This window comes from Sciurus carolinensis, chromosome 4 (genome assembly GCF_902686445.1).
Source record: "Sciurus carolinensis chromosome 4, mSciCar1.2, whole genome shotgun sequence".
Classification (NCBI taxonomy): Eukaryota; Metazoa; Chordata; class Mammalia; order Rodentia; family Sciuridae; genus Sciurus; species Sciurus carolinensis.
In genome coordinates, this window is record NC_062216.1 from 175,784 (window position 1) to 195,732 (window position 19,949).

General features: G+C 46.1%; 1 protein-coding gene across 1 annotated transcript in view; it reads right to left on the bottom strand.

The window, feature by feature from the left end:
- Positions 1 to 19,481, bottom strand: part of Tdrp (testis development related protein) — a 46,086-nt gene extending 26,605 nt beyond the window's left edge. Inside the window, exon 1 of the mRNA XM_047550748.1 lies at positions 19,275 to 19,481. Coding sequence (XP_047406704.1) covers positions 19,275 to 19,379 — 105 coding nt within the window. The 5' untranslated portion in view covers positions 19,380 to 19,481. The remainder of the gene's footprint in view (positions 1 to 19,274) is intronic.
- Between the last annotated feature and the right edge of the window lie 468 nt (positions 19,482 to 19,949).

A 19,949-nucleotide genomic window follows, 5' to 3' on the forward strand; every position in this document is an offset into this window, starting at 1 on the left:
GTTTCTTGAAGAATGGGATGTCTGAATAGTATATGACAGTTTTGTTGCGTATTCTTATGTTTTTACTTTTTGTAAAAAAAAGTATATATAATTTTTCTCTCACCTACCTGTCTTCTTCCTGGATTCCTTTTCTCACTTCCCTCATACTAACAGCCAATATCTATTAATTCTTCCCTCCATCTTCTCTCCCTCATAAACATCACATCTTACTCTACTTCTGTTCCCTCATTGTCCATAATCTGAAATGATAAATCCTTTTAGAAAACTTACTGTTTATATTGTAGACAATAATTGAACACTTCATACAACATATCAGAATCTTTGGGACACTATGAAGGCAGTGCTTAGAGGAAAGTTCATTGCACTTATTCATTAAAAATAAATTCATTCATTTATCAACAAATAAATGACCTAACATTACATCTCAACACCCTAGAAAAAGAAGAACAAATCAACTCCAAAAACAGAAGACAGGAAGTAATTAAAATCAGAGATGAAATTGAAACAAAAGAAGCAATTGAAAAAATGAAAAAAAAAAAGTTGCTTCTTTGAAAAAATAAACAAAATTGATAAACCCTTAGCTGCACTAAGAGAAAGAATGCTCAAATTATTAAAATTTGTGATGAAAAAGGAAATATGATGGATACTACTGAAATACGTAATTATAAACTTTTGAAAGTTCATACTCCAATAAAGTAGAAAATCTGAAAGACATTAAAAATTTTCTAGAGACATATGATCTACCCAAACTGAGTCAGGAGGACAAACACAATTCAAGCAGATCAATTTCAAGCAAGCAACGAAATAGAAGATATCATCAAAAGCCTAACAACCAAGAAAAGCCTGGAACCAGACAGATTCTCAGCCAAGCTCTACAAGACCTTCAAAGAACTAATACCAACACTCCTCAAAGTTTTCCATGATTTTTCATACCCCCCTCCCTCTCATTTCCTTCTACATAATCTAAAATTCCTCCATTCTAAATGCAGTCTATAAAAAATAAATAAATAAAAATAGGTGTAAAAAAGAAAAAAGTATTCCATGAAATAGAAAAGGAGGGAACCCTTCCAAACTCATTCTATGAAGCTAGTATCACCCAGATACCAAAACCAGACAAAGACTCATCAAGGAAAGAAAACTTCAGATCAATATCCCTGATGAACAGAGAGGTAAAAATTCTCAATAAAATTCTCAAATCACATACAAAAACATATTAAAAAGATAGTGCACCGGGATCACGTGGGGTTCATCCCAGGGATGCGAGGTTGGTTCAACATCCAGAAATCAATACTAAAGACAAGAATCATATGATTATCTCAATAGATGCAGAAAAAGCATATGACAAAATACCTCACCTCTTCACGTTCAAACAGTAGAAAAACTAGGGATAATAGGAACATATCTCAACATTGTAAATACTATGTATGCTTAAGTTCAAGACCAATATCACTCCAAATGGAGAAAAATTGAAAGCATTCCCTCTAAAAACTGGAACAAGATAGGGATGCCCTCTTTCACCACTTTTATTCAATATTGTCCTTGAAACTCTAGGCAGAGCAATTAGAAGAAAAGTTAAAGGTATACAAATCAGTAAAGAAGAACTCAAACTATCACTATTTGCTGATGACATGATTCGATATTTAGAAGATCAAAAAAAAATTTCTACCAGAAAACTTCTAGAATAAATGAATTCAGCAAAGCAGCAGGATATAAAATCAATATGAGTAAATCAAATGAATTTCTATACATAAGCGATGAATCCTCTGAAAGAGAAATTAAGAAAACTATCTCATTCACAAAAGCCTCAAAAAATAAAATAAAATAAAATAAAATACTTGGGAACCAATCTAACAAGAGGTGAAAGGCCTCTATGATGAAAACTACAGAGCACTAAAGAAAGAACCTGAAGACCTTAGAAGACAGAGGATCTCCCGTGTTCTTGGATAGGCAGAATTAATATTGTCAAAATGGCCATACCACCAAAAGTGCTATATAGATTTAATGCAATTCCTATTAAAATCCCAAGAACATTCTTCCTAGAACTAAAAGGAGAAATCATGAAATTCATTTGTAAAAATAAGAGGCCCAGAATAGCCAAAGCAATCCTTAGAAAGAAAAGTGAGGCAGGAGGCATCACAATACCAGACCTCAAGTTACATTACATAGCTACACCAAACAGACATGTGGACCAATGGTACAGAACAGAAGACACAGAGACAAACCCACATAAATACATGCATCTCATACTAGACAAAGCACCAAAAATATACGTTAGAGAAAAGATACCTCTTCAACAAATGGTGCTGGGAAAACTGGACATCCATATGTAACGAAATGAAATTAAATCTCTATTTCTCACCCTGCATAAAAATCAACTCAAAGTGGATCAAAGATTTAGGCATTAGAACAGAGATCCTGTGCCTAATAGAAGAAAAAGTAGGCCCAAATCTCCATCATGGACCTGACTTCCTGAAGAAGACTCCTAAAGTGAAACAAGTAAAATCAAGAATCAATAAATGGAAATGGGATTCAAACTAAAAAGATTCTTCTCAGCAAAGGAAATAATTAATGTGAAGAGAGAGCCTACGGATTGGGAGAAAATCTTCACCACGCACACCTCAGATAGAGCACTAATCTCCAGGATATATGAAGAACTCTAAAATCTTAACACCAAAAAAACAAATAACTCAATCAATAAATGGCCTAAGAAACTGAACAGACACTTCACAGAAGAAATACGATTGATCAATAAACACATGGAAAAATGTTCATCATCTCTAGCAATTAGAGAAATGCAAATGAAAACTACTCAAAGATTTCATCTCACCACAGTCAGAATGGCAATTATCAAGAACACAAGCAACAATAACTGTTGGTGAGGATGAGGGGAAAATGTGCACCCATACACTGCTGGTAGAAATGCAAATTGGTGCAACCACTCTGGAAAGCAGTATGGAGATTCCTCAGAAAATTTGGAATGGAACCACCATTTAACCGAGCTATCCCACTCCTCAGTTTATACCTAAGGGAGTAAAAATCAGCACACTATGGTGATGCAGCCACATCAATGTTTATAGTAGCTCAGTTCACAACAGCCGAACAATAGAACCAGCCTAGATGCCCTTCAACAGACAAATGGATGATGAAAACATAACTTATATACACAATGGAATATTACTCAGGCTTAAAGAAGAATGAAATCATGGCATTTGCTTGTAAATGGATGGAGCTAGAGAATATCATGCTAAGTGAAATAAGCCAATCCCAAAAAACCACAGGCGGAATATTTTCTCTGAGAGGCAGATGCTGATTCATAGTGGGGAGAGGTGGGGAGGGAAGAATGAAGGAACCTTGGATTGTGCATAGGGAAGTGGGGGAGGGGTGGGGCAGTGTGGATGGGAAGGACATGTCACCTTGTATACAGGTGCGATAACAGGCCTGCTGTGGCTCTGCACCTGTACAGTCAGAGGATGGGAAGCTGTGCTCCCTTTGGGCACAGTGTGTCAAAATCCCTTCTACTGTCATGTGTGACTGATCAGAACAAACTTTTAAAATTAAAAAAATGAGTAAAACAAAATAAAAATAAAAACAAATGAAAAATATAGGGATAGCTATATATTATCTCTTCCCTTTTAAAATTCCTTGGCATACCTTGTTGCCACATCCAACAAAAAAAGTATGAATTTTACTGTGGAAAACGCCTGATTTGTTTTTAAAAACACCATCACTATAAAACATCTTTGGTTTCAGTAAATAACCTTAGCATTAGTTATAGCCAAAAACCTGGCAAAGAAGTCCTAAAAGGAGACATACGTAGTCGCCAGAGAACACTAAATCACGCCAGGTATTTAGGGATCTTTGCAAAGCAGAGCGAGCCCTGACTCAGCACAGGTGTCCATCGAGAAGACGAAGGTCTGCCCAGCATGCTGCACAAGCCCGGCACAGAAGTCGCTCAATCCCTACCCCACCCGCTCTGCGTTTCCTGCTCCAGAGAACTGGTCTCCCATTTCCTCCCTTCTCAAGAGCCAACACGAATTCTACCAGCTCCTTCTTCAAAAATTAAGTAACAGGGGAGAAGAGAGTGGAAAGTAGGTGGGTGCACAAAGTTCTCTCTTCTCACAATGTCCCAGGGCTTGTCACTTGCTAAGTCACCAAAGAACTATTCATCTTCCACATGAGGCTTCTGTCACTAACTCATCAATACAAAACTCAAACACAACAAAAATTAGAGCTATACTACCATTTTTGTTATACTGGAATTTGAGCCAAAAAAGTTTTACCAGTGCTTTTCTAAGGCACTGATTTCTGAGTCTGTAGTCATTTATTGAATATTAATAAAATGAATATTTGAGTGAGGTGTGGTGGTACACTCCTGAAGTCCCAGCCACTCAGGAGACTGAGGCAGGAGGATGGCAAGTTCAAGGCCAGCCTTGGCAACTTAGTAAGACTCTGATTTAAAATAAAATTTAATAAAGGGTTGGGGTATAGCTCAGTGATAGAGCACCCCTGGGTTCCATCCCCAGTGCCTTCAAAAATAATGAATAACTGGGGAACAAAGAAAAAAGATATCACACATTGATCATGGCCTGCAAAGTAAAGAGAAAGGACTATGCAGCAAACACAGAGAACCTGGATTCCAAGTGGCTGCACAGCTCTGAAGAGGTCACTTGGCTCTGAGATGCCTACAGGCAGAAGACAGCTGGTTCTTGTCATGCAAAGCATATGCTGAATAAAGGTGGCACTGCACTCGACTGTCCAGGGGTCAATCACTGCTCTCAGAGACACACAGGGCTGGGTCCGGGTCTCTGCTCCTGACAGGTTTGTCAACCACTCGCTACGTAGCCACGTTTTAGGTCCGTTTCTGTCTAAAGGATCCTGCTGACGACGCACTGGTTCATTAACAGCACCTCAGCAGCAGTCTGAGTGGTGCTGGACACAGCCTCTCTTGCATGGACATCTCCACAAGTATATCACGACCTCCCTGGGCTTCGGGATGCCAGGCAGCCCTCAAGGGCTACGCCCCAGGGGCCACTTGAATAGTAAATCACCAACAGAAAGCACGGAACTTGGCACCAAGAAGAAAAAGGAGGATGACAGTCGGAACGGAAGCATAAAGGCAGAAGATCACCCTCCTTTTTCCCTGGCTGGGAAGGAGCCCACGGGATGACTCACATTTCTTGCTGTTCTACATGTTTGCAAATAACTGCATGAGCACTTACTGATCAATCACCATATCCTGAGCAGTGAGGATCAGCCGCGCCTACCTTGCAGGGCACTACAGGACTCTACTGTGACAGACAGCAAACACTGTGGCGCCCTCACCAGTTCAATACTGACAGACCTCTGCCAAGCAACGCTCAAGCACTACGCGATTCCACGTGGTCACAGAGCACCCATCTCTCTCGACTGTTAGAACTGATTGACATTTTGAACAGAATACTGTATTTCCGGGAAGAAAATTATATAACTAAAGCTAGTTTTCCTCCTTTAATAGACACTATTTATTACAGAGCTCACTCAAGGAACCCTGGAATCCTAGGCCCATTCTCCTTAGAGCCTGAGGCCCCCCCCTTAGGCTTGACACCTTTTCTGCTTCCCGTGTTGGGGAGCAACTGCCTCCCCACTGCATCTGCAGAGAGCCACAGGGAGGGCTGCGGTCCTCCCTCACAGGCTGAGGGACTCCCAGAGCAGGGACTGTGGGCAATCTGCCTGCTCAAGCAACCTGTGGGATCCACCACAACCTGGCAAAGTGAATGTGAAATGAACTCCTGCCTGCGACAGACAGAAAACAACAGTGTTCACAAGTTTAAGGCTGCCCCTGCCCAGATGTTGATTCACTCTGAAATCACAGGTAAAAAATCCTCTCAAGGGCAGGGGAGATAGCTCAGTTGGTAGAGTGCTTGCCTTGCATGCACAAGGCCCTGGGTTCGATCCCCAGCACCGCAAAAAAAAAAAAAAAAATCCTCTCAAGCTTCTGCCTCTCAATTTTCAGGCCTGAGACTGCCGCCATCAGCCGGCTCCCAGCCCTCAGGCCCAGCAGAGCCAGCCGTTCTCCCCAGTGATCTAGTGAGGGCAGAGGACAGCTGTGGACAAAGAGCTTCTGGGGAGACCTGCATGGAGCAAGGAGCAGCTTGCCAGTCCTCCTCTGCTCCACAAACCGCCAATTCCCACGGTGAACCCACAGGGTCTGAGGCAATGCTAACATGCAATGAAGAAGGGTGATCCTTCAGACTCTAAGTCAAGTCAAAAACCAGCAGGGAACCTGGGGTTTTAAGCTCCTTAGGGCTACCAAGCTGAACCCTGATGTTTAAAACTGGCTCTTACAGGTGCTCACTGCTCAGAGCAACACACATGGTAAGAGACACTTGGGTTTGGGGATATAGCTCAGTTGGTAGAATGCTTACCTAGCATGCACAAGGCCCTGGGTTCAATCCCCAGCACCACCAAAAAGAAAAGAAAAAAAAAAGGGAGACACTTAAGTCCCAACACAGAGAGAACATTGGCTGACTTTGCCTCACTATGACCTCTAGCAGGTCTGTGGGCACTCCTTAATGAACTGACAGGATCTGGAAGAAGATTCTAGAGCTGTGCTTTCCAGTTCAGTTGCCTTTAGCTATAACTAGCTATTAGGAACCTGAAACAGGGTTAGCGAAGCTGATTTTTTAATTATTTAAATTTCAATTTAAAAACACCATATTCAGCATTATGGTTTGGATGTGAGATGGCCCCCAAAGCTCACATGTGAGACAATGCAACAAGGTTCGGAGGAGAAATGATTGGGTTTTAAGAGTCTTAACCCAATCAGTAATTTAATCCCCCAATAAAGATTCACTGAGTGGTAGGGTGTGGCTGAAGGAGGTGGGAATTAGGGCATGGCTATGGGGTATGTATTTTGTATCTGGAGAGGGGAGTCTCTCTCTGCTTCTTGATCACTATGTGAGCTGCTTCCCTCTGCCACACTCTTCTGCTATGATGTTCTGCCTCACCTGGAGCCCTGAAGAATGGAGCTGGCCTTCCACGGACTAAGACCTCTGAAACTGTGAGCCCTCAAATAAACATTTTCTCCCCCACAATTGTTCTGGTCAGATCCTTTAGTCACAGCAGCGAAATAGTTGACTAAAACAAACTTGAACCAAGAGGTGGGGTCATTGCTGTGTCTAACCTGACCATGTGGTTCATAAGTATTTGGAACTTTTTGGAATTGGTTGGAGGAATTTTGAGATGTGTGGCAGTGCAAGCTGGAAATGCTTTACATTGTTGTAAGTGGAGATTAATGGCTGATTCTGATGGGAGCTCAGAAGACCAGAATGCCAATAGGACTTTGGACAGTGAAGGCATGGCTCAAGAGGGTTCAAAGAAGGAGAACTCTATTGGAATTTGGAGTAGAGGCCAATTCTGTTATGTTCTGGCTGAGAAGTTGTCTGCATTATGCCTGTGTCCTGAGACATTCTGTGAGTCTGATTTTAAAAGTGGTGAACTACTTAATCAGGCAGAAGAAATGTCTAAGCAGCATAGCATTCAGGAAGTGGCATGGGTATTGCTGGTTACTTTTAGCCAAGTTTATTGTGATATTCAGGAGTGAAAAGTAGAACAGAAATATTTGAAAAATTTTAAAGGCAGGAGTAACTGGGGCTAAGGAAGTTGCAGTTGTTAAAGACATTATGTCACTAAAGAAATGCTAAAGACTGTGCCTAGACACAATGAGAAAGATGGCCTCAGGGCATCTCAGGAGCTGGCAAGACCACAGGGGAGTAAAAGTGGAAATTCTCCTGAGAAGAGGCCAGTGGGCACCCTTCTTGCACAAGGAAGCCTAGGAAGTTTTTTCAATGTGCTCAGCCACCCAGACACTCAAGAGGCTGCTGCAGCAAGGGTCCCTGCAGGCTGGGCTACTGCTCGAGATGGCGACAAACCTTGGTGTGAACCAGGTGGTGCTGGTTCTGCAGGAATGCAGGATGCTGGAGTTAGGGCATCGTGGAGGTTTCCACCAAGATTTCAAAGGAAGGCCTGGAAGGCCAGGCAAAGTGCAGCAGGGTCGGTGTCCCTGCAGGCACCCCCTGAGAAGTCAAAGTGTGGAGATGTGACAAGGAAGCTGAAGCTGCAGTGGAGACCCCTGAGACTAAAACATGCTAGTAATGTGGGACATCATCCTAGCAAAGCTGCAGGAATCAAGCAGAGACAACAGAGAGATCTCATGGGCTGCAACCCACACGGCCACAGGAGCCAAGCAAGCTACACAGCCCTTTGGAGAGGACGTCACTGTGCCATGTGCTCCACATGCCAGACGTGCAGCTGCAGGACCCGTTTGCCCAGCTGGATTTCAGTCTTGCTTTGGTCCCATCCTTCTTCCTATGCTCCTATTTTTGTGAATGGAAATGTTTACTCTGTACCTTTATGTATCGGATACTTGTAAACTGCTTTTAATTTTACAGGAACTCACATTGCAAGGTTGCCTTGAGCCTCAGAGAAGCCTCTAGACTCGAACTTTGAGCAATCTTGGAGCTGCTGAGACTATGGGGACTCTCGGAAATGGACGAAATGTATTTTGCCTTGTGAGATGGTTGTGAGCTCTCGAGGGCCAGGACAGAATGTCACGGTTTGGACGTGAGTGAGGAGTCCCCACAGAGCTCATGTGTGACACAATGCAGGAAGTTTCAGAGAAGAAATGATTGGGTTGTGAGACTCCTAACCCAAGCAGTGTTAATCCCCCGATAGGGAATGAGTGGTAACTGAGGTGGTGGGGTGAGGCTGGAGGAGGGGGGAATTGGGCCACGGCTTTGGGTATGAATCTGTATCTGGCGAGTGGAGTCTCTCTCTACTTTCTGATCATCATGTGAGCTGCTTCTCTCTGCCACCCACTCCTGCCATGATGTTCAGCCTCACCTCGAGCCCCGAGGAACAGAGCCGGCCTTCTATGGACTAAGACCTGAAACCATGAGCCCTCAAATAAACCTTTCCTCCTTTACAGTTGTGCTGGTCGGGTCATTTAGTCACAGCAGTGAAATAGCTGACTGAAACACTCAGTTTCAGTTATTGGAAAACCTGAGGATTTCTGTAACAACTCAGATAAAACAATCTACTTTGACAACTATAAATTTTATAATCCCTAAGTACTGATCAAGCATTTCTGATGAATATTTAGCATTGAAATTAAAATGTGCTGATAAATGTAAAATATCATGTATCTAAGACCAATATGAAAAAAGTACAATAGGTATGCCACAGATTTTCATGGTTTACATATTGAAGTAATTATATTTTGAAAATACTGACTCTACAGTTTTGTGCCAAAACTTGCTAACATTTTACTGTGGCTGCTAGGAACGCTTGCACTATACTCCTATGGACAGCAGCGCTGCTCTGCCCCACCATGAGAGATCTCAAGCCTCCTCCTAAGAGGGCTGATCCTCTTCCCTTCCCCTGAATAACTCATCCATGGGAAATGGACTACAGCCCTTCTGCTGACCAACCAGTTCCAAGGTGTCCAAAGAACCACCCTCCCAGCCGCTGGAGTCCGCTCACACAGGAGTGCGTTTCTCAGGGAAGGAATCCGGGCAGGCACCCATTCTTCCAGACCCTGCTCCTCACCGTCCTCCCCACTCCAGGTCTGCTGCCCTCAACACGCCCAGGATGACGTGCCAGCTCCTCAGAGGGCAGAGTGTCGTCCATCCACTTGTCCCACAGCATGTGCCTGGTCTGCTCCTGCATCAGGACACGGCCTGGTTCAGTCTTTTCTCTAGTGAAGTGTCCAGTTCAGGTGTAGATGACTCCTGATGTCAGGCGAAACGTGCAGGCTGTGCCAGCCATCACCCTGAGTGCTAGTGGCTCTGAGGGCAAGTGCACACAGCGGTGCCAGCAAGGACTGCAGACAGGACAACAGAACCCTGACTTAAAGCCATAACAAAGTGAAACAAGAGGCCTGCTTCCCTTTCTGGAGGCACCCTGTCCCAGGGGCAGGCCACTCCCTGCTTGCCTACAGACAGACCCCAGCTCCACACTGCGGCTCTCAGGGAGAAGCCAGCCTGACCCCCAGGGAGATGCCCACTCCACATGGCACCCGTCCTCTGAAAGGGCACCTTAGCGACCTCACCTCGAGAGCAGGCACGTCATGTCTGTCTATCTGCCACGTAAAACAGCATCATCTTCACCTACGACACACCTCACATCCTAGTAACATGTTTACTCACAATAAAATTGTTTTTTCTAATATCGTAGAGAAGTTTCCTGGGTTGGGAGAAAATTTTGTTTTTAATTACATCCACTAGCATTCACCACTGTTAAGAGGAAAGTTTTTCTGACATTATAAAAATGTCAAGACCATCCTAAGTGGGGAGACAGATAAACTTCAACTCCCAGCACAGCAAAGAAGGGGGAAGCCACAGCCTCAGCTGTGCTGGGGGTGGAAGGTCAGGAGACATCAAGGGGAGGCATTTCTCACTAGGACTCAGATGGAAAAGCTGCAGCAGAAGGAATTTGGTCAGGTATCACCAAAGAATCCCTCCAAAGGCAGGTCAGAGATTAGACTCCAAGCCAAAGTCTGGTCAAGAAGAGTGTCTGTCAGTTACAGCTCTGTGGCCTTTACAAGTCACCCTCCTGCTTGGTGACTGGCCACCCCATTGGCAAAGGGTGGTACTAGCCCATGTCCCCAGCTAATGATGGTGCCTGAGCCGGCATCCTGTAAACAACAGCGTAGCTCAGCATTCCCCACCTTGACAGCTGGACAACAAAGCTGCAGTGTGGCTGCTCAGGTGGCTCACATGAGCTCACTTGGCTCAGAGTGGAGGTGCCACCAGGAAGCAAGGTCCAGATCTAAACCAGTGGACTGCACCTCCATGGAAGAACAGCTGTGGTGACCATGACCGCACGCCTTCACCAACACAGTGACAGTGGGGTTGGATTCCATGTAGGCTCCCCAGGAGAGACACAGATCAAAACCGCAGGGAGACACCACTTCCTTGTGGAGTCTGGAGCTGCTAACATGCTAACCCACTGCACTGGCAAGCGTTCAGTGGGAGATGTGCTCACCTGGCCCAGGCTGAGCTGTCAATCAGGGTCACCTCTCTGGGACAGGGCAGTAATCTGGAGATACCATCACAAATGCACTTGCCCTTGGACTCAGCAGTTCTACTTCAAGAAATTTCCCTCATATAAGTGAAGGTACAAGACTAGAAATAGCTCCTAAAAAAAGAAAAAAGAAATAGCTCCTAAAGGTCCTCAAAAGAGGAATAGTTAAAAAAAAAAAAAAAAAAAAAACCTGTGTATCCATACAAGGAAACACTACTGCTGAAGACTGAATGTTAGTGTCCCTCCAAATGTCACCGTTTGAAGCCCTAACCCCAGGGGATGGTGTGTGGAGATGAAGCCTTAGGATGGTCATTAGTGTCAGATGAGGTCACGAGGTAAGCGTCCTCACATTCCTCCATGCGAAGGTCAATGGGAAGGCAAACCAGGAACAGATCTGCCAGCACCTTCACCTCTCGAACTTGCAGGCTCCAGACCAGGAAAAGTGTTGTTTAACCACCTGGTTTATCACACTTTTGTTACAGCAGATCAAATGGACTAAGACAATCACACAACACTTAAATACAGGAAACGTGTGTGGAAGAATGAGGACCCTCTTTCTGTATTGGTTAGGAAAGATCACCACTCAAAAGATACACACTGCTAAGAGGGAGAGCCACGTGAAGAAGTTTACACAGCAAGTTGACCTCCGACAGGAGAGGGCACATATGTGCTGGTGTTTTTGAAAAGAACTCATGGGAACAGCAATGAAATGTTGGCTGTAGAGGCAGAGGGGCCAGTGTGGAGGGCAGAGCTCATCCGAGCCTCAGGGCCTGGCTCGCTCCACTGCACCATGCCTCCTGGAGACGCCAGTGGTGGTCTGCTGGCCTCAGAGCTCAACCCAACCACCAGCTCCTAGCTCAGGGCATCCCTTCCTTCCCACACACCAGGACAAACCCAGCACCACAGAGGATGCTGACTGATCTAAACTCAAATTTCCTCATTTTTAAAAATATTTTTTAATTGTTGATGGACCTTTATTTTATTTATTTATTTATATGTGGTGCTGAGAATCAAATCAGTGCCTCACAGGTGCTGAGCCACAGCCCAGCCCGCATCTCTCATTCTTTTCATCTTCAAATCTGATTCTAAAATTCCTGAAACAGTCCTTAATCTCCTCTTTCTCTCTTCACTCCCCATCACTTCTGGCAATGCCTGTAGAATATGTCTAAGCCTTTAAATATTTTCAACATGAAAATATGTCAAAAATTCTCCCAGGGTTTGTTTGTAAACGCCTTAACTTAGAGCTGACTGAGTCCCTCTGTAGCTGGCTTGGCCGCATGGACCCGTCTAGCCTGCGCCAGCTGGGCCTCTCAGCATTTCCTTCTTCACTCTGAGGGGAGAACCAAAACAAGGCCAGCACCCTCAATATCCTTGAGAATATGCCCAATTAAATACATTTTGGCATATCGTCTAATAACATTTACTACCACAGTCTTAAAAATTCATCTCTCTTCAACTGGTGATGCTGGAATGAAGTGCTCCATGAGATGTCCTGTTGAGGGGCAATCTGAGGACAGAGAAATGCCTGCCATGGGAAGCAAGCACGTGCTCCACTCACATCCATACACCTGCATGAGGGTTCCGTGGACGTACATGTGCTCCACTCACATCCATACACCTGCATGAGGGTTCCGTGGACGTACACGTGCTCCACACACATCCATACACCTACATGAGGGTTTTGTAGACGTACATATGCTCCACACTCATCCATACATCTGCATGAGGGTTCCGTGGACGTACACGTGCTCCACACTCATCCATACATCTGCATGAGGGTTTTATAGACGTACATGTGCTCCACACACATCCATACACCTACATGAGGGTTTTGAAGACGTACACGTGCTCCACTCACATCCATACATCTGCATAAGAGTTTTGTAGACGTACACGTGCTCCACACACATCCAGACACCTGCATGAGGGTTCCGTGGACGTTGAGGGGACAATCTGAGGACACAGAAATACCTGCCGTGGGAAGCAAGCACGTGCTCCACTCACATCCACACACATGCATGAGGGTTCCGTGGACATACAAGTGCTTCACTCACATCCATACACCTGCATGAGGGTTCCATGGACGTACACGTGCTCCACTCACATCCACACACATGCATGAGGGTTTTGTGGATGTATACGTGCTTCACTCACATCCACACACATGCATGAGGGTTTTGTGGATGTACACGTGCTCCACTCACATCCATACACATGCATGAGGGTTCTGTGGATGTACACATGCTCCACACACATCCATACACCTGCATGAGGGTTCCATGGACATTGACGGGACAATCTGAGGACAGAGAAATATCTGCCGTGAGAAGCAAGCACGCGCTCCACTCACATCCATACATCTGCATGAGGGTTCCGTGGACGTACATGTGCTCCACTCACATCCATACATCTGCATGAGGGTTCCGTGGACGTACATGTGCTCCACACACATCCATACATCTGCATGAGAGTTCCGTGGACGTACATGTGCTCCACTCACATCCATACATCTGCATGAGGGTTCCGTGGACGTACATGTGCTCCACTCACATCCACACATCTGCATGAGAATTCCGTGGACATACATGTGCTCCACTCACATCCATACATCTGCATGAGAGTTCCGTGGACGTACATGTGCTCCACTCACATCCATACATCTGCATGAGGGTTCCGTGGACATACATGTGCTCCACTCACATCCATACACCTGTATGAGGGTTCCATGGACATTGAGGGGACAATCTGAGGACAGAGAAATACCTGCCGTGAGAAGCAAGCACGTGCCCCACTCACATCCATACATCTGCATGAGGGTTCCGTGGACGTACATGTGCTCCACACACATCCATACATCTGCATGAGTGTTCCATGGATGTACACGTGCTCCACTCACATCCATACATCTGCATGAGTGTTCCATGGATGTACACGTGCTCCACTCACATCCATACATCTGCATGAGTGTTCCATGGATGTACACGTGCTCCACTCACATCCATACATCTGCATGAGGGTTCCGTGGATGTACATGTGCTCCACTCACATCCATACATTTGCATGAGGGTTCCGTGGACGTACATGTGCTCCACACACATCCATACATCTGCATGAGGGTTCCATGGACGTTGAGGGGACAATCTGAGGACAAAGAAATGCCTGAGTGGGAAGCAAGTACATGCTCCACACACATCCATACAGCTGCATGAAGGTTTCATAGATACACAAAGAAATTGACACTGCGTCCCTTAGGACAGAGGGAAGAGTTCTGCCTGACTATTAGCGTCTAGAGGTGTTTTGCCACGTGCCTTAGTGATCAACTCAAGTAAACACAAAACTCATTAAAACATGTCCCTTGTTGAATGACAACAATGAATGATTCTCCTTATAAACCTGTTTATTCTAATCAAAAATATTTGTGTACTTATGATCAAAACAGGTCAGTGACCTAAAGGGAATCACAGGGTAATTTACTCTCCATCATGTTAAAGCTATTTTAGTAACAGTTAAGTGTCCCTTGGTCCAAGTAGTAAGTTCAAGCACCTCACATTTGAACTTATTAGAACCCAACATTTAGCCATTTTTTTCTTTAACACACACACACAGATTACAGCTCTGAACCTGATTTTCAAGGAAGCTGACAGAACAGGCATAAAGGTAGACTAAATACCTTTGTAATATCAGTGTACTCCCAATCTGCATGTTCAATATTGAACAGGCTGACTGTGTTTGCGAGTGGGGAGTTCTCAGTCCAAAAAAGGCCTGAGAATTTCTTTCTAATGAGACAACAAATTTAGCAGACACATTCAATCCTACTTGCATTTTTTTTTTTTGCTACCGTAAACCTTTTATTGATGGAACAAGTGAGCTATTAAAGCGCTATCAATTATTATTCACATATTAGTTTCTGCTACTCTCAAATTTAAAGTAAGTTTGTAGGCAGCAGTTTTATGGTAGCATTGTAATGAATTTTAAAATTTAATTCTAAGAGAAGTTAGTTTTTGATAAAGACCAATCCTCCTGAAGAAATTAAAAGTATAAAGAACCTGCCACAATTAATAAATATTTTCTCTATTGTTCTATAGCAAGGTTTTTCTCAACATACTCATCTATAGATATCCTTAATAAAGTACCAAAAAGCCACAGTTAGGCAGGGTGTAGTGGTGCACACCTGTAATCCCAAGGGTTCGGAAAATTGAGGCAGGAGAATTACAAATTCAAAGTCCGTCAGCCTCAGCAACTTAGGCCCTAAGCAAGTCAGTGAGACCCTGTCTCTAAATAAAATATTAAAAAAAGGGCTGGGATGTGACTCAGTGGTAAAGCGCCTCCAGGTTCAATCCCTACTACAAAAAACAAAAACAAACAAACAAAAAAACCACCACAGTCCACACTCACTACTAGAAGGTGACAGGAGAGAACTAGAAGAAAGAACTAGAAGACTGTGGGTATGGCAACCATGTTTTAGATGTGACACCAAGGCACAAGCCATTAAAGAACTGAACAGCTGAACTTCATTTAAACTAAAGACTTCTGCTCTGCAAAAGGCACTCTCAGGAAATTAGAATAAAAGCCACAGACTGGGAGAAAATACTTGTAGACACATCTGAAAACAGAATGCTAAACAAAATATACAAAGAACGCTTAACACTCACCAGTTAGATTAAAAAATGGAGCAAAGACCTTAAAAGACACCTAACCAAAGAAAATTTACTGATGGCGAGTAAGCAAGTGAAAATATTTTATTTCACAGGGGAAATGCAGATTAAAACAATAATGAGACACCACTGGCACACTCAACAAAATGGCCAAAGATCCAAACACTGACCACACCAAATGCTGGAGAAGATGTGTGGCAGCAGGAACTCGCTCTCGCGCGCTCTCTGTCTCTCTCTCTCTCTCTCTGCTAGTAGGAAGGCCAAGGTGCAGCTGCTTTGGAAAAAATACAACAGTCTTACAAAACTACTCAAACTTACACCGTATGATCCAGAAAGCACACCCTTGGTATTTACCCAGATGAACTGAAAACTCACATTCATGTTCACTCACTCACACACACACACACACACACACACACACACACGGGTGTTTATAGCAGTCTTACTCATAATAGCCCAGACCTGAAAGCAACCAAGATGTCCTTCAGTAGGTGCACGGATGAATAAACTGTGGTAGTCAGGCACAGTGACACACACCTGTAATCCCAGCAACTCAGAGGGAAACTGAGGCAGGAAGCCTGCAAGTGTCAGGCCAGCCAGGGCAACTGGGACTCTGTCTCAACATAAAAAAAAAAACATTAAAAAGGGCCGAGGATGTAGCTCAGTGGTAGAGTGCCCCTGCGTTCAATTCCCAGTATCATAAGAAAGAAAGAACGAACAAAAGCTGGCACACCATAAAGTGGAGTATTATCCAGCACTAAAAAGAAATGAGCTACTGAGTCATAAGAAGACCTGAAGGAATACTGAATGCATACTATTGAGTGAAAGAAGGCAATGTAAAAAGGCCATATACTATCAAAAAGTAATTTCTCCAGTATAAGTTCTGACAGTGACCATACTTAAATGCTTATGATAGTCAACTACAATTCCTATAAGTTGGGAATGACATAATACCTGCTAATGGCGTCATATGCTGGAGACAGTAGGTAGTTAGGGGTTGCAGGGGACGGGGAGGAAGGAGGGAGGAGCAGGCAGAGCACAAAGGACTTTTGGGAGAGTGCACCCCCTCTGTAGGATACTACCAAGGTGGTTGCATGTCACACACAGACATCTGTCCAAACCCACGGGAAGGCAGCACCAAGCATGCACCTGGGTGGACTTCACGTGCGGAGCATGTGTTGCTGCTCCAGCATGCAGAGCCAGGGCATCTGAAGGGAGGCGGGGCACATGGCAACTTTCTGTGCTTCCCACTTGAATTTGCTCAGTATCTCAAACTGGATATCTAAGAAATAAAGTGTAAAAATTTTTAAACCCACGCAGAGGTAAGTAAAACAGTAAAGATGACAATTCTGTAAACAAAAGATCAGAAAGGGCTTTAACAAATGTGCTACCTATGACTGAATCTAAGTAGAGGCTCTGTGAGTGTTCAATCTCCATTTTTCTACCTTTTCTGTACATAAGAAACCTTTCAAAATGAAAGCATAACAGGAAAAAAGTTGGTTTTAATATTAAGAGAACTGGAAGCAGAATGTAGGAAGGTTTTATTTAAAATGTTCCAGAGTTCATCTGGAAACAATATTGCTCATCTTTGAACATCATTAGTTATTTACAGCTTCTTCAATTAACTCTGTAACCACATACATGTTCTTGTTATGGTATTTAAGAAAATAGCTGCTGTTTAGAGTAACTGCAAAATTTTGAGCCTTAAAAAAAAAAAAAGGCAAGTCTGGGGTGTATCTCTGTGGTAGAGCACTTTCCTAGCACGCTACAGGCTCTGGACTTGCTCCCCAGCACTGCAAAATAAAATAAAATATAGATAAGCACTAATACTACCAAGAGGTAATTTTTCAAAGAGAAATTCTGATAGTAACCATATCTAAATGTTTGAGAATCAGCTGTGCCCACCAACACCACCTGTAATCCCAGTGACTGCGGACACTGAGGCAGCCTCAGCAACTCAGCGAAACCTAGTCTCAAAAAGCTTATAAGCAGGGGCAGGGGAGGTAGCTCAGTGGTAGAGAGCCTGCCTTGCAAGCACAAGGCCCTGGGTTCATCCCCAGCACCGCAAAAAAAAAGAAGAAGAAGAAGAAAAACTTATAAGGGGCTGGGTTGTGGTCAGTAGTGGAACACTTGCCTGGCATGTGTGAGGCTCTGGGTTCATTCTCAGCACCACATAAATAAATAAAATAAAAGGTTCATTGACAACTAAAGAAAAATTAAAAAAAAAAAAAACCCTTACAATGGCTGGGGGTGTTGGTAACAACCTTGCACTCAATCCCCAGTACCAAAAAGAGAAAGAAAATCAACTCCGATTTCTGTGAGTTGGGAATGGTATTGAATTCCTGTAAAAAAATATCATAAAATAAAATAACTTGTCTCAGAATTTTGCTCCAATTGTGGGAAAAAAAAATCTGTAGATCATCATTGGCTTCCATAAGAGCTTTTCAAAACTGAATACAAAAAGAAAAGTTAGTTAGCAGAGCATGGTGGTTACTCCCTGCAGCAGGAGAATCAAACGTTCCAGGCCAGCCTGGGCAATTTAGGGAAACACCAAGGCAAAATATAAAACAAAAAGAGCTGGAGATTAGCTTAGTGGCAGAGGGCAGCCTTGGGTTCAATCACTAGAACCACAGAACCACAGAGAGAGAAAAAAAGGGGCAGCGGGAAGGGAAAAGGAAGAAATTGTAAGGCCCTCCTTCAAAAAAAAAAAAAAGGCTGGCTAGTTAGCTGGTTTTTTGACCTAAATTTCGTTGCACACGAAAGGGTATACAGCACTGGAAAAAAAGGGTGCGGGGGAGGGTTATGAATGCACACAGGATGCACCTGGGTCCTTTTTAATTAAAACATTCTACACATTCCAAACATATCTACATTTGTCAAGCTAATGCCTTTCAAATTTCAGTATAAACGACTGTCTTCCCCCAGTAAACCGAAGGTCTAAGAAAAGGAAATACGCGCTATGCAAATACTTAGCCCACTGAACCCTCTGCTGCGGTCACCAAAGGTTTTTCGTCTCCGCGAACAGCAGTCCCAGGCATCGTGAGTCAGGGTTTCTCCGTCTCTTCCACCCGGGGATGGGGGAGCCCTGGCGTGGTGACCGCCTCGGGCCAGGACCTCTGCCTTGGCAGGAATGTGAAGGGCAGCGCCGACCCCTCGCCAGGAGAGCGCCCACTGTGCGCGCCCGGCTACGGGCGGTTCCGGGGGCCGCGCCGCGCGTTCACGGGCCCGCCCGGGGGTCTCTGGGGCCCCGCCACCAGCCGGGACCGCCACCTGTCTACTCCTGGGGCGCGGGGTCCTCACGGAGAGAACGACCACCGGCCCGGCAAGTTTCGCCGCCAGTCCGGACCGCACGATCGGGGCCCTAACCGGCCGCAGCTCTCCCACCACGCCCCGCGCACCTCCCGCACCGCACCAGCCCGCGGCGTGCGCACCCGCCCGGCGCGCTCCTCACCTGCCGGCCCTGCCTCGCCCGCCTGCGCCCCTCGCCCACGCGGCCCACCTGGGCACCCCGGCCCGCCTGGCCCATCTGTGCGCCCCCCGCCCACCAGCGCGCCTCACCTGCGCCGGGGCTAAGGCCGCGGCCGACCGCGGCGCCACCCCCAAGCCGTCCTCCTCTTCTGGGGGCTCGTCCAGAAGAACCCGGCTCCGGCTCAGCTTCCACATTTCGGCGGCGCCGGCCGCGTCCGTCTGCGGCGCGCCCCCTGACCGCCGGCTGACGCGCGGCCCGCGGCTCCTGCCGGACGCGGCCCGGCCGGGCGGGGCGCCCCCACCCCCCCGCGGACAGCCCGCCCCGCCCCCCCGCGGACGCCCCCCCCACCCGCGGACGGCCCGCCCCCCCCCGCGGACGCCCCCCCCACCCGCGGACGGCCCGCCCCCCACCCGCGGACGCCCCCCCTCCCCCGCGGACGGCCCGCCCCCCCCGCGGACGGCCCGCCCCCCCCCGCGAACGGCCCGCCCCCCCCGCGGACGGCCCCCCTCCCCCGCGGACGCCCCCCCCACCCGCGGACGCCCCGCCCCGCCCCGCCCCCGCCCCACCTGGCCAGCCCCGCCGGCCCCGGGCCGCCCGCCAGGCCCTTCCTCCGCCCAGGGCTCGCCCCTCACGGTCCCCACGGCCCAGGCCCACTCCAGCCCCTCGCGCTGCCCGACTCCCCAGCCCCAAGACGCCCGGCCTCCCGCCGGACCATCGGACCCAGCCGCGGGGCTGGAAGCCCAGCCCTCGCCAACCCACGACCC